The following is a 12,111-nucleotide window of genomic DNA, read 5'->3' as shown; positions in this document are numbered from 1 at the left end:
TAGGAGTGGAAGACACAGTGGTAAGCACAACAGAAGGCAATAGAAAAATAAAGTGATCTTTAGTATGGTGTAAATTTGTAGCATAATTGAAATGAATAACATCCATAAAGTGACTTCACAAAACTGCAAAGTTCTGTGTCATCCTTAAGTAGTCTTTTCTTCTGGATTGTTGTAAATAAACAATGTATGCTTTTAAATGCTCTTCATAAATGTTAATTAAATATATTGAGACTATACAATACTTATTTTCTCCATTGGCAGAATAGAATTCTTCAAAAAGAAAGGAAATACTAGAAATGCAGCTTATTCTAATGGAACTTGAAATGTGGTAGATAAAGAAAATCATACCTTAATCACATATAAGAGCATCCAATTAAAACATATAAAAAGATACCTATATTTGTCATCTAGATTTATGCACTCAGATGCTAAGGGAATGATGGAGAGATTAGAACCTTATAACAATAATAATACAGAAAGGCTTCGTGAAATAAAAGAGTTTGAAATAATTGGGAAGATATGAGGTACAGGAACAACCATGTTGGTTTCATTAATACTTGGAATAAAATTGTATTGAGTTACATACACATACAAATGAACACATGTAAAAAATAGAGAATGCTGAATAATGTCTATCATCTAGTTGGCAGTACTACATTAATATCAATTTCCGGTTTTTATACTCTACTACAGTTATATGTAAGATGTTACTATTGGAGGAAGCTGAGGGAAGGGTACATGGGACTCTGTGTACTATTTTTGCAACTTCCTGTGAGTCTCTAATTATTTAAACAACGAAACCACAGAAAAAATGATCATGAGGAAATGTACAAGGTAACAAAAAAGAGGATACAGAAAACTACTTATTATATGATGGCTAATAAAAATAAAGCATATTGAAATATGCGTAAGACAAAAATGAAGAAAATTTACCACCAAAAAAGAGAATGTATACTAGAGGTAAAAGTGTGAAATATATATATAGTTTTCACTATTTTTCGAAGTTGTTGTAATTTGTTTGAAAAACTTATACAATGTAGACACAGGAAAATAAAGATTAAAGAAAAATAAACCAAAATACTGGGAGAAAGGGAAATGTGAATTTTGAGACAAAGTATGGACAGAAATTTTAGGTCAGGGAGGTGGGCTTAGTGTCAGGGATTCAGGGATTCAGAATATTCTACATTCCTTCTCTTCTGTCACAGACATTAAACACTCTTAAAAATGATCCTGCAGATGGCCTAGGGTTATTGATTTCTTTTTCCCCTCAATTTTATTAGAATTATGAGAAGTTAGACATGAGAAAAAAAAGACTGTTGTTCTTTTTTATCATTTTTTTTTTTTTTTTTGAGACTGAGTCTCGCTCTGTCGCCTAGGCTGGAGTGCAGTGGTGCAATCTCAGCTAAATGCAACCTCCACCTCCCGGGATCAAGAGATTCTCCTGCCTCAGTCACCTGAGTAGCTGGGACTACAGGTGCCCACCACCATGCCCGGCTAATTTTTGTATTTTTAGTAGAGATGGGTTTCACTATGTTGGCTAGGCTGGTCCCGAACTCATGATCCACCTGCCTTGGCCTCCCAAAGTGCTGGGATTACAGGCGTGAGCCACCGCGATCAGGCTTAGTGTATCATTTCTAACAGATGAGGTCAGAACTTTTTGTTGATTCATAAACTATTACCTCTATAATTTGAGGTGGATATGTGCTAAGTTGTTATATATAAGTGTTATGTGATGTGTGAGTATTGTATGTATCACAGGTAGCTTAGAAAAAATATTTTATAACATAAAAGAGACTGACTCAAAATTTCTTATACCTGCTAACTTCTCTAAGAGTTTAAAAAAAGAATTCAACAATAAAATATCTCATAGAACTAATCAAAAGTAATTTGAATTACATGCTCTTTAAATCTTTGATTAAATTTTCATCCAGGAATGCTATAAGTAATTGAACATATAACAGAGAGTCTGTCTTCCTGTTGCAATCTGTTCTGTACTGATTCTCCCCAAGATATATTAAATACAGATTTCCCAATTATTTTCTACTGATACTCTTTTTCCTTTAAAATGTCTACATTTTCAGTATATAACTTTCTCCATATTCTCTAATAATTTTAAATATTGTTATCTGAGTTGACTATAATCTTTATGCCTCACTGTATTTTCACCTTCCTGTTTAACTTTTATTTATACTTTAGGACATACTACAAACTTTTATGGCAATAAAGATTATATAACATAGACACTCCAAAAAAATTAAATGCCCAAATTTGACCCCTTTAACTTGGAAATGACATTATATCACAGATAAGAGGTGGGGTCACCCACCATCTAGAGAAAAAGGCAGGGATTTCTTAGATATTAGAAAATGAAAAAGTGGCTCTTCTAAAAACAGAATCTATAGTCAATGATCATGAACTATCCAATACTGTTTAAAAGTTAGACATTTCTTACTAGTCTTAATTCTATACTATTAACACACTACAATATTTTATATGAAAAATACTCTTGAGGAAGGTATTGGATTACACATTGCCTGGAAATGGATAATACCCTAGATAAATAAATATTATGCATTGCCTGGCCACTTAATTTCTGCTATTTTTTTTTAATTTTCTATTTCTTAAAAAAATTGTTTTTGCTATCCCTTGACCTTAATCACATATGGCTACTTAATTTCTGATGTGCTATAAATGAGGGTGGTAATTGGCTTGAGCATGTAACACAAGCTTGTCCAACCTGCAGCCCATTGGCTGCATTAGTGTTAGTGTATGTTATGTGTGGCCCAAGATGATTCTTCTTCCAGTGTGGCCCAGGGAGGCCAAATGATTAGACACTGCTGAACAGACTCATTCCTCTCCAGACCTCAGGTTTCTGAAGAAACAGGGCTCAGGCTGTTTCTTCAGCCCAATTCTCCTCTGCTTATGCTGAATAGGATACCTTGCATCTTCAGGGCTCATTTTTAGTTCACCTCAATAAACTTTTCCATGACAATCTTATTGTTGGTACATAGGACCCATTTACTGAACCATACAAAGGTAACTGCTCATTTGTATTCAGTTTTAAGTATCAGGTCATAATTTTTTATTGTTCTTAATTGAATTCAAATTCAGCAGCAAAACTGGCAAGTTTCACAGATAACATTAAACGTGAGAAATGGAACAATGTGTAAGTCTTCAGTAACCATTAAAATGTTTAAAAAATGTAGTCACTAAATAACTAACTACCAAATTAAATGTGACATAACTTCATCATGATAATTAGAATTTCATGATATTTCCGAAGACAATGGGGAAAAAACATCTACTCCATCCCTGGTTTCCTTATATTTGAAATCTTCTTACTATACACACCAAAAATCCTTTCACTACTGAGTACTTACAATGAATATTTTTTAATAGGCCTCTATGTTCTCTTATCTATGTCTTTGTAACTCAGCCTCAGAAGAAAAGTATATTTTTTCTTTTGTACTATTTGACTCAACTATATCACACTGGAGGAAAAATGAAAAACGTAAATGTTCAAAGGCCAAATCATTAAAAAAAAAAAAAAAGATTGTTCTTTAGTTGTGGTTCTTTTACAAGTGTTGTCTTTAGAAGTCCTGGGTTAATGCTTTGATCACATCAATGAAGTCACTGAAATTCTTTTTATTTAAGTATATGAGGTATTTAGAAAAAAGTAAATTCAAGCAAACCACAAAATAATTCATGTTAGTGACTTCATACACAGATACCTAACTAAGACTTGCAGGCCTCTTACTTTATATTACTTATACATCTTTAGGTTTTCAGTAAGAGTAGAAATGACTTACTAAGCATGCATTTGCTTAATCATTGCCTCCAGTCAGAAAGCATTTAAATACTAAGAATTTTTTAAATGTACAGTTTCTCAATTTATAAAATGTTTTCTATTGACAGATAAGCCACAGAAAAATGCAAGTGCCATCTGCTAAGCTTTACTTATAAAAACTTAAAGAAATGCTATGGGATAACATCAGTCCACTTTTCCTGGAGTATATCTTATGGAGACTTCCTTAAAAAATCTGGAAGTAATTAGGAACTATTATAGTACCTAAAGAAGTTTACTTGAAAACTAAATCTGCTATTCATCAAAGAGCACAATACAGTAAAAAATAATGTAATAAACCAATAAGCACACATAGAGAATAAGCACTTCAATCATATCTAATTATAAAACTTTTTTAAAAAAGCTATGATAGAAGATAGTATCAGACCTGTGATATACTGAAGAATCTGTAGAAAACCTTGTACTCCCTAATTAAGCACTGATTTGATATTAATTTTTTTACTTTAGTTCATTTCACTTCAAAATGATATGAAACCAATTTTTAAAATGCTACTAACAACTTTAATACAAAATAAAAGTGAAGAAGAATAAATATACTTGTATCATAAGATCTATATCAGAAAAAAATCCAGAATACAGTCAAAAATGTTTTGGGTATTTGTGGAATGATAAATATATCAGAATGATAATATTAACAGCTTCTTCTTAAGACTTAAATATGTTTTCCACAAAGATGAAAAATTACATTGGGGGGTAGACTGGATGATATAGCCTTTGGAGTTTAAAAGTTTGCCCATATGAACTGAATTATCCTTGACAAGTACCTTCAGACACTTGTAATATGATCTCACGTAAATTTAGACCATATTTTGGGCACAAACTATTAGGAATAGTAAGTTTATTCAGGAGCTCAGATAAGAAAGAAAAGCTAATATCCTTAATAATATGTAGTTGCTAACAGGAAATTTCCAAAATGAAAATGAGAAGCATAAAAATAAAAGCCATCTAATGTGTTGTAGCAAAGAAAAACAAAATCCTATAAAAAACACAATATTGCATTTTCTTTTCCCTTTTTAATACTTATCTGCCTGGTCTCTCAAAAAATTTTTATCTTTCAATGGCTTGTCTAAATTTGGAAAAAGAAAAGCATATTTTATGCAAATAAATACATTAAAAATTCCATTTGCAGAATTCTAACTTATTCTAACCAGCATTAAATTACAATATGAATAATATCTTAGTTGGATTTCTCACTGTGGAAAAATATACACATAGTATATCAAGATAGTAACTTAAAGTTACTCATTCAGATTTTCAACTATTTTTATTAGTATTAATACTGGTCATGACAGTAACACGGAGCTACCAAGACTTACAAAGGGCTGTCTGTAGAGCAAAACAAAAAGAACTCAGAACTCTGCAGCTTTCAAGATTCATCAGGATTACCTACTGCCTTGGCACAAAGACGGCCTACAGAACTGTACTAATTCTACAGGGACTGTGCTTCATTCTACAAGAGATGCATTAAAGGCTGTAGAAGAACACTGCTTTGGAGAGAGCTATGCCAAGCAATCTCCACAGCATCATTAACTGTATTTATTTCTCTTTTCAGAGGTATGTTACTGCTATGTGGCCCTGTTAATGGATGAAAATAGGATATAAATCATCTCAAATTTAAGTAGTATAGAAAAATGGCACATTATTTTAAGAAACTTTGAAGACATGTCCATTTTTTGGTATGTGTGTCCTTACAACTAAAGACATGATTTTAAACATTCATGGAGCAATTAATGATCTTCAAAGATAGTTCTAGAAGCTTAATTTCACAGTAAAATGGTAAACTTATCCCCCCTGAATAAGAATAAAGGAGGATTATTTGTTTCATTAAAAATATTTAGTCGAAAGCATTATTTCAGTTAAACAGAAAATAACAAAAACAATTGGGAGCTATTTTAAAGAATAAGCATATATTCTTAAGATACTTAAATGAGGGGCATTTAATCAATTAAACACTTAAAATATTTAAAAACACTGAATTATTTTAAGAATTCAACTTAAAAATCAAATCGAGAGGCGTGTTTACAATATTGCTTTGCTGAAACATTGAAAGAAAGTGCACTGCATAGAGAGCTTAAATTTCTCACTCTTCCTTTCAATCAATATCTGAGGCAAAGTTTCATCTCTAGGGCCCTTAATGGCAGGAATTCCTGGAGCCAGCAAATGAGTAATGTTAAACCTATGATTAGATGATGAGGCCATCAAAGACACTAGATCTTAATGCTACATTCCTCTTTATTTCTCTGAACTGCAGTGAAACACAGGGCTATGGAAGAAGGAATTCTAAGCTATTTTTCCATAAAAGCATTTTACAGAACTGTGCATCATCATGAATCGAAAAGGTCCAGATAGTCTCTCGAACTCAGGACTTCAACAGTAGGTGACAAAATTTTCAAATGCCCTGCAGATGACCTCCTCACAGGGATGTTGTTTTCTTTAACCTCTTCCTTATCAATATTGTTCCTGGCTATAAAGAGGAAACTGGGCCTAATGATTTTCCTAGGAATATATTCTTGAAGAAAGTAAACCTGAAAACTGAAATCAATTGGTAAGTTTTTCGTTTGTTTTGTTCAGTTTTGCTGATGTTTTAGAGGATCACTTGAAAGCATATTGTTGTTTGTTTGCGAGTTAGCTGTGGCTTTAGGCAAACCTCAGGCCAGTAATTAGGAATAGCTTAGATATATGTTTCTTTCTACTGAGGAAACTACGAATAAAGATAATAACTGCTTATTACAAACACACACAAGCTCTTTTTTCATTCTGATATTAAAAAATATTTAACACTAATATGATAATCAGGATAATCAGGACTGCTAGGAGACTTGACAGAGCTGGTGAGAAGAAAGACCAATAGGTTCCTATTTAAGTAATCAGAAAATATGTTTACATTTATTTTTGGTTGCCCTGTAATTGTTAAGAAGAAACAATACCCAACAATTATCATTTATCTTTGATTCTGATTATTAAAGATAAACAGCTCAAGTAGATTTTTAGAATTTACACTGACATATACAAATTACATTTAAAAAAGAGAAAGCAGCAAGGTCTTATATCAAAGACCATTCATTAATAAGCTGTATCATACACTTTGGGTATGGAATTTAAAAACTTACTTTTCATGATCTCAAACATAAGAGAAGAAGAAACAAGATAATTAATAATACATTTAAAAATTATAAATTAAGATATTTTATATATCATATTTTATATACATATATATGATAGGAAACAATGGAAGAATCGAAAGGGTAGGAGAATAATACTGCTAAAAAGAGTAGAAGAAGGGAGAGGGAGAATAAGTCAATATTTACATGGTAAGATAATCTATATACCAATAAAACTCAACATAAATTATTTTCTCCATCTATGGGATAATAGATGGAAATTTTAAAAATATATAAACATACACATATATTGCACATACTTTTTATTATTAGTCACAAAAAATCCTCATATATTAATGTAACTGAGTGAATGAGATTTTGTACCTGAGAACAAAGCAGCATAACAAGCTCAACCACAGATGTGCTGGACTTCATACAAACAAGGCCTACAACAAAGAAAGGTTAAAACAAAATCAAATTACAATGGCAGAAATTATCATTCTGAGTTAATTCATTATATAATTTTAATTTATAAAAAAACTCTCTTTTAAATAGAATTCCTAAGGTAAACTGAATGAAAATGTTCACCTGGCATACATTTTTAGCAATAATTTAAAACTATTTAGATACACTTCCAGTTTTTGCCCATTCAGTATGATATTGGCTGTGGGTTTGTCACAAGATGATGTGAAAATACTCGAAAACTGACTGCATGCTTTCGTTGTTTATTTGGTTGAGGCATTTCTTACATTTAAACAAGGTGGGGAAGGTTATTAAAATTGATGAGCTAGGTATAGCTGCTATTACTCCAATGACATTTATTATATGATTGTTTCCTTGGAGCAAAGAACAATAATCACTGAAGTTCTGCCTAAATTTTGTTCCAAAAGACAAAATTAATCTACAAATAGGTAATTTCAATAGCTTATCAGTTATTAAATAATTTTTAAAATAATAAAAAATGTATGATTAACACATCAAGCAATGCTTATAAAATATTTCACTGTTATACTCCAATCTCCCCAAATAGATAGCAGAAGAAAAAAAACTGATTGCAATAATGTCTATGTAATAATGGCTACTACTCATTGATCACTTAGTATGTGCTGGGCAATATTTAACACATTGGCACAGTGCCTTACGTGCACGGTCTCATTTAATTATCATTATACTCTGTGACATAGTATTATTATTCCCATTCTACAGGTTAAGAATGTATATTTCCTATAAACAGTTTAAACATTAATTCTTGTATGTATTGATGAAGTTATCAAGATTTTTTCCAATTAAAAGTATGACTGCTGTATAACAATGTATATAAGAAAGCAGATCTTAATTGGTAGTTTTTCGAAGTGCCAACATAGAGAATGAGGTAATCAAGTATTAAAAACACTGTTGAGAGTACGTTAATTATGATGTTTGGTAATTTAAAAATATTTTCTAAATTTTTTCACTGTTTTTAAAATTAATTTAACAAATAGATTTTTCCTCTTTCAAAAATAACTTCTGTGTAACAAGAACATTCATAGTTTTTAGAAATACTATCATTTTTCTTCCTTTGATGATAAATGTAATTAGTAAAAGCATCATACAGTAAGGCAGGCCATGGTCTTAACATTATTTGTTGCTAAATGGAAAATCGAAGTGAAACCAGTTATTTTTGTTTCTTGAGGTGATTTCAATAAACAGTCTCAAATGCCTTCTAGACACTAGCATGCATATTTATTGTAGGTAGTGGATAAATACCCTTTTGTGCCCATTTTGCTAACGACCCTATCTCCTTATTGTACAGACCGACAGAACAAGCTGTAAAAAGGTACTAGTATTCCATCTTATCAGATATTTGGGCAGACAGTTAACTAATGAAATAAGAGGCAGATGTGAGAAGCTCATTTACGAGACAATTGGTGTAATTGATCAGCAATTCTCATGCTCAGGTTCTAGGGAGTCAGAAAGATTAATGGGACATTTATCACCTGTTGACTACTCAAAGATTTGAATTCTGACAAAGAAAAAACAAGTAAAAGGCCAAAGGATCATAATTAAACTCATGTAAATTTAGACAATAAGGCTTTGATATAAAGAATTATTCACATACATTTTGTGTATGAGTTTTTAAATATATAATAAATTGAAGTAAAATTAGGAAAAACATGAAATTGCATTAATTTCTCAGAAACCAATTTTTAAAATGAACTTATAAAAAACCCTATGCAACAAGACCATTTATAGTTTTTTACAAATACCATCATTCCATCATAAGAAAAATATAAACAAATGCTTCATTAATGCTTTGTTCAAAAGGAATGGCAAAAAATTGACACAATAACAAAATTGCAATTTGCAAACAGTGCTCTCAGTATTTTGTAAAAGGCTATTGTGATTTCAAGTCCATAGAACCTCACACCATTACTCATGTGTTTTGTCTAATTAGTTTTGGACAGAAAGAATAAATGGATTCTCCCAAAAGCAAAAGAAAAACTAAACGTGACATTGAGAACACAAGCAGAGGCAAATTTGAAAGACCTATCTATCTTCAAAAATTACATAATCACTTTGGTTGGGAGTATTACTTAAAAAAAAGAGGTAAACTCAATGTTTTACTAGAGATAATGAAAATACAACCACTGACTGATGCTATAAGTAACTCTTAAGCTGTATATGCACGAGACAAATATTTTACAAGTGTACGTCTCAAAAAGTTTGAGTGTATCCTTTTTGTATGTGGCAAAAAATTCATAATCAAATTAGCTCATTTGATATCTCCACTTATGAGCAAAATACAGTGTTAGTACTAAGGAGTTTACAGTAATAAGTTATTATTTATACCTTCCCAAGTGCCCATATTTTAATTCAAATTAAGATTACATAAAATTTATATAGAGCTTTAGAATTTACAAATAACTTACATATATGCTGACTCATTTGAATCTCTTAATAACTGTTTAAACTAGTTATTACTACCTCATTTGATACATAAAAATTGAAGAGACTTGGTGGCTAGCCAAAGGTGTGTCATTCAGTCAGTGGTGGAATTGGGTCCCAAATTCAGGTCATCTAACTCAAAGCCCATTCTGTTTGCTGCAGAGCTACATAAATAGTTTGGCATTAATAAGAAGGCAATATATGATTATGAGAAGGGTTGTAATGGTCAATTCAAAGTTGAATGATTTTGACAGTTTTCCTGGTGAAAGTAGCTTATTGTGGTCAGACAAGGGGACAAAAAGCAATAGCTTAAGCAAAAAGTACACAGGAAGCAGAGAACAAAGAGAAAATCTGAAAAAAACCTTTATAGCTTGGGGGATGGATGAATAGACTATAAGAGTGTTTAAAAGTGGACTGGAGGGCTAGGGTGAAAACCAAAGATAGATTAAGATTGAAAGAAAATTATATGGTTTTGAAAGACAAAAGGAATAATTTAAAGCAAGTTATAAAACGGGAGAAATGATACTAAGGACTGTTTATAGCATTCCTATTCTATCATGACAATCTGTGCCTTGTTAATTAAGAAGTAGCCCCCAAAGGAGCTGTACATATGTGCCTCCCCAACAAAAATATAGTTAGGAGTGCAGGCAAAGTAATAGAATATTTTCACCAGAAAATATGTATGTTCACTGGAATAAATATTCTAACCAGAATTACTGATTCAGTACTGCAAGCCATACAGCTTAGCAGTATAAAATGAACACCTGGAATGTAAACAATAAATGTGTGGGGGCCTATGAGGAAGGAGGCTTGTATATTTGGGAGATATTCTAACAGTAAGGAAACCGTCCATTAAGTGCTTTTGAATATATTATGAACTATATTGTTGAAAGATGAAGTCAGCTCACTGAGTGGCTTAGATACAAGTACTTGAGAAGATTAATTAGCTGGACAAACTTGAGGTGGTCCAGATCCAGGCAGTAAATAAAACAGATATAGCTGAGTAAACCATTATCCAAAAAAACTGGCAGTTCTTTTGGGTTCACACTGACTAGGGGTAGGAAGTCAATTTCTATTTTCAGAATGACACTCCCTCCCCACTAAAAAACAAAACAAAACAAAAAACTGCCACAAATGATAAACCAGATAGGAAATCTCCAAAATGAGTATAAAGTTAGAAGCTTGGCCTTTGGGACAAAGCTATCTTTATTTAATACAAACACTACTAAAAGGTACAATGATATTATTTTAATAAAGAACTGTCAGACTCTTTTGAGTCAATCTGCGGGTCTAACTTTTTGCATCTGTTGAATTGAATATCAAGTTAAAAGAGCCCTAAAGCTTTAAAATACCATTGAAAAATTCCATCTCTAGCAGAATGTTCCTCATGGTGGGAGATGAAGAATATTACATGTTCTAGGGATAAGAAATCATGCTCTTATATGGAACTAATCTTTTAAATGTCAAAGTTTTCTTTAAGTAAGGATCCAAGAGAGGAGACTCTGACAGACATCTATGATTGCTTTGAATATATTATCAGTAAATATTAATTGAATCAATAAATCTATAAATCATCATTCACTATCAACTGTAGAGAAAAAATTACATTTTGAGCAAAAATAAGAACATCATTTTTTAGAATAAGATCCCAATTCATTCAAAAAACATTTACCAAACATATTGTCTAATGTGCCTGACACCATGGCAGGTACTAATTGGGATGTGGGGCAGATAATATAAGCAAATAATCATGATAGAGAATCTTAGGGGGTTCATAGAGAATGCAGTGTGAGAAGCACAGGAAGGGTAGTAAGCAACTGTGTCTAGGAGAAGAAGTTATGGGGAATGTGACATTTAAGTTGGATAATGCTGAGCCTATCTAAGCAAAAAGTAGAAAGAAAGGAAGGTCATTCCAGGTGACAGAGAAATGTCTGAGGTATAAAGAAGCATGCAATCGTCAGCAAAGTGGAGTTGGAATGTTACGTCGTAGGGTGTGAAGGATGAAAGGAAGTGACTGGAAATGAAGACAGACAGGTAGGCAGGAAGCAGAGCCATACATGGCACACTATCCTATCATCACCAGGGAGCCACTACAGGATTTTAAGCAGGGCGCAGACAGAATTAGCTCTATTTTGGAAAGACCACTTTCTGTCAGCAGTATAGGAAGAAGCTAGTAACTAAAGAGTTTAGTTACACGACTGAAAGCTTGAGCTCAAGATG

The 12,111-nt window shown here is 32.0% G+C and overlaps 1 protein-coding gene across 11 annotated transcripts in view; it reads right to left on the bottom strand.

Moving 5' to 3' along the window:
* Positions 1–12,111, bottom strand: part of NBEA (neurobeachin) — a 708,564-nt gene that overhangs the window by 352,354 nt on the left and 344,099 nt on the right. For all 11 annotated transcript variants that reach the window (XM_016925167.4, XM_054664886.2, XM_054664889.2 and 8 more), the window contains one exon: positions 7,351–7,412. In XM_016925167.4, coding sequence (XP_016780656.1) covers positions 7,351–7,412 — 62 coding nt within the window. The remainder of the gene's footprint in view (positions 1–7,350; positions 7,413–12,111) is intronic.

This window comes from Pan troglodytes, chromosome 14, assembly GCF_028858775.2.
Source record: "Pan troglodytes isolate AG18354 chromosome 14, NHGRI_mPanTro3-v2.0_pri, whole genome shotgun sequence".
Classification (NCBI taxonomy): domain Eukaryota; kingdom Metazoa; phylum Chordata; class Mammalia; order Primates; family Hominidae; genus Pan; species Pan troglodytes.
Note: the sequence above shows the minus strand (reverse complement) of the source record. Positions and strands in the feature narration are given on the sequence as shown.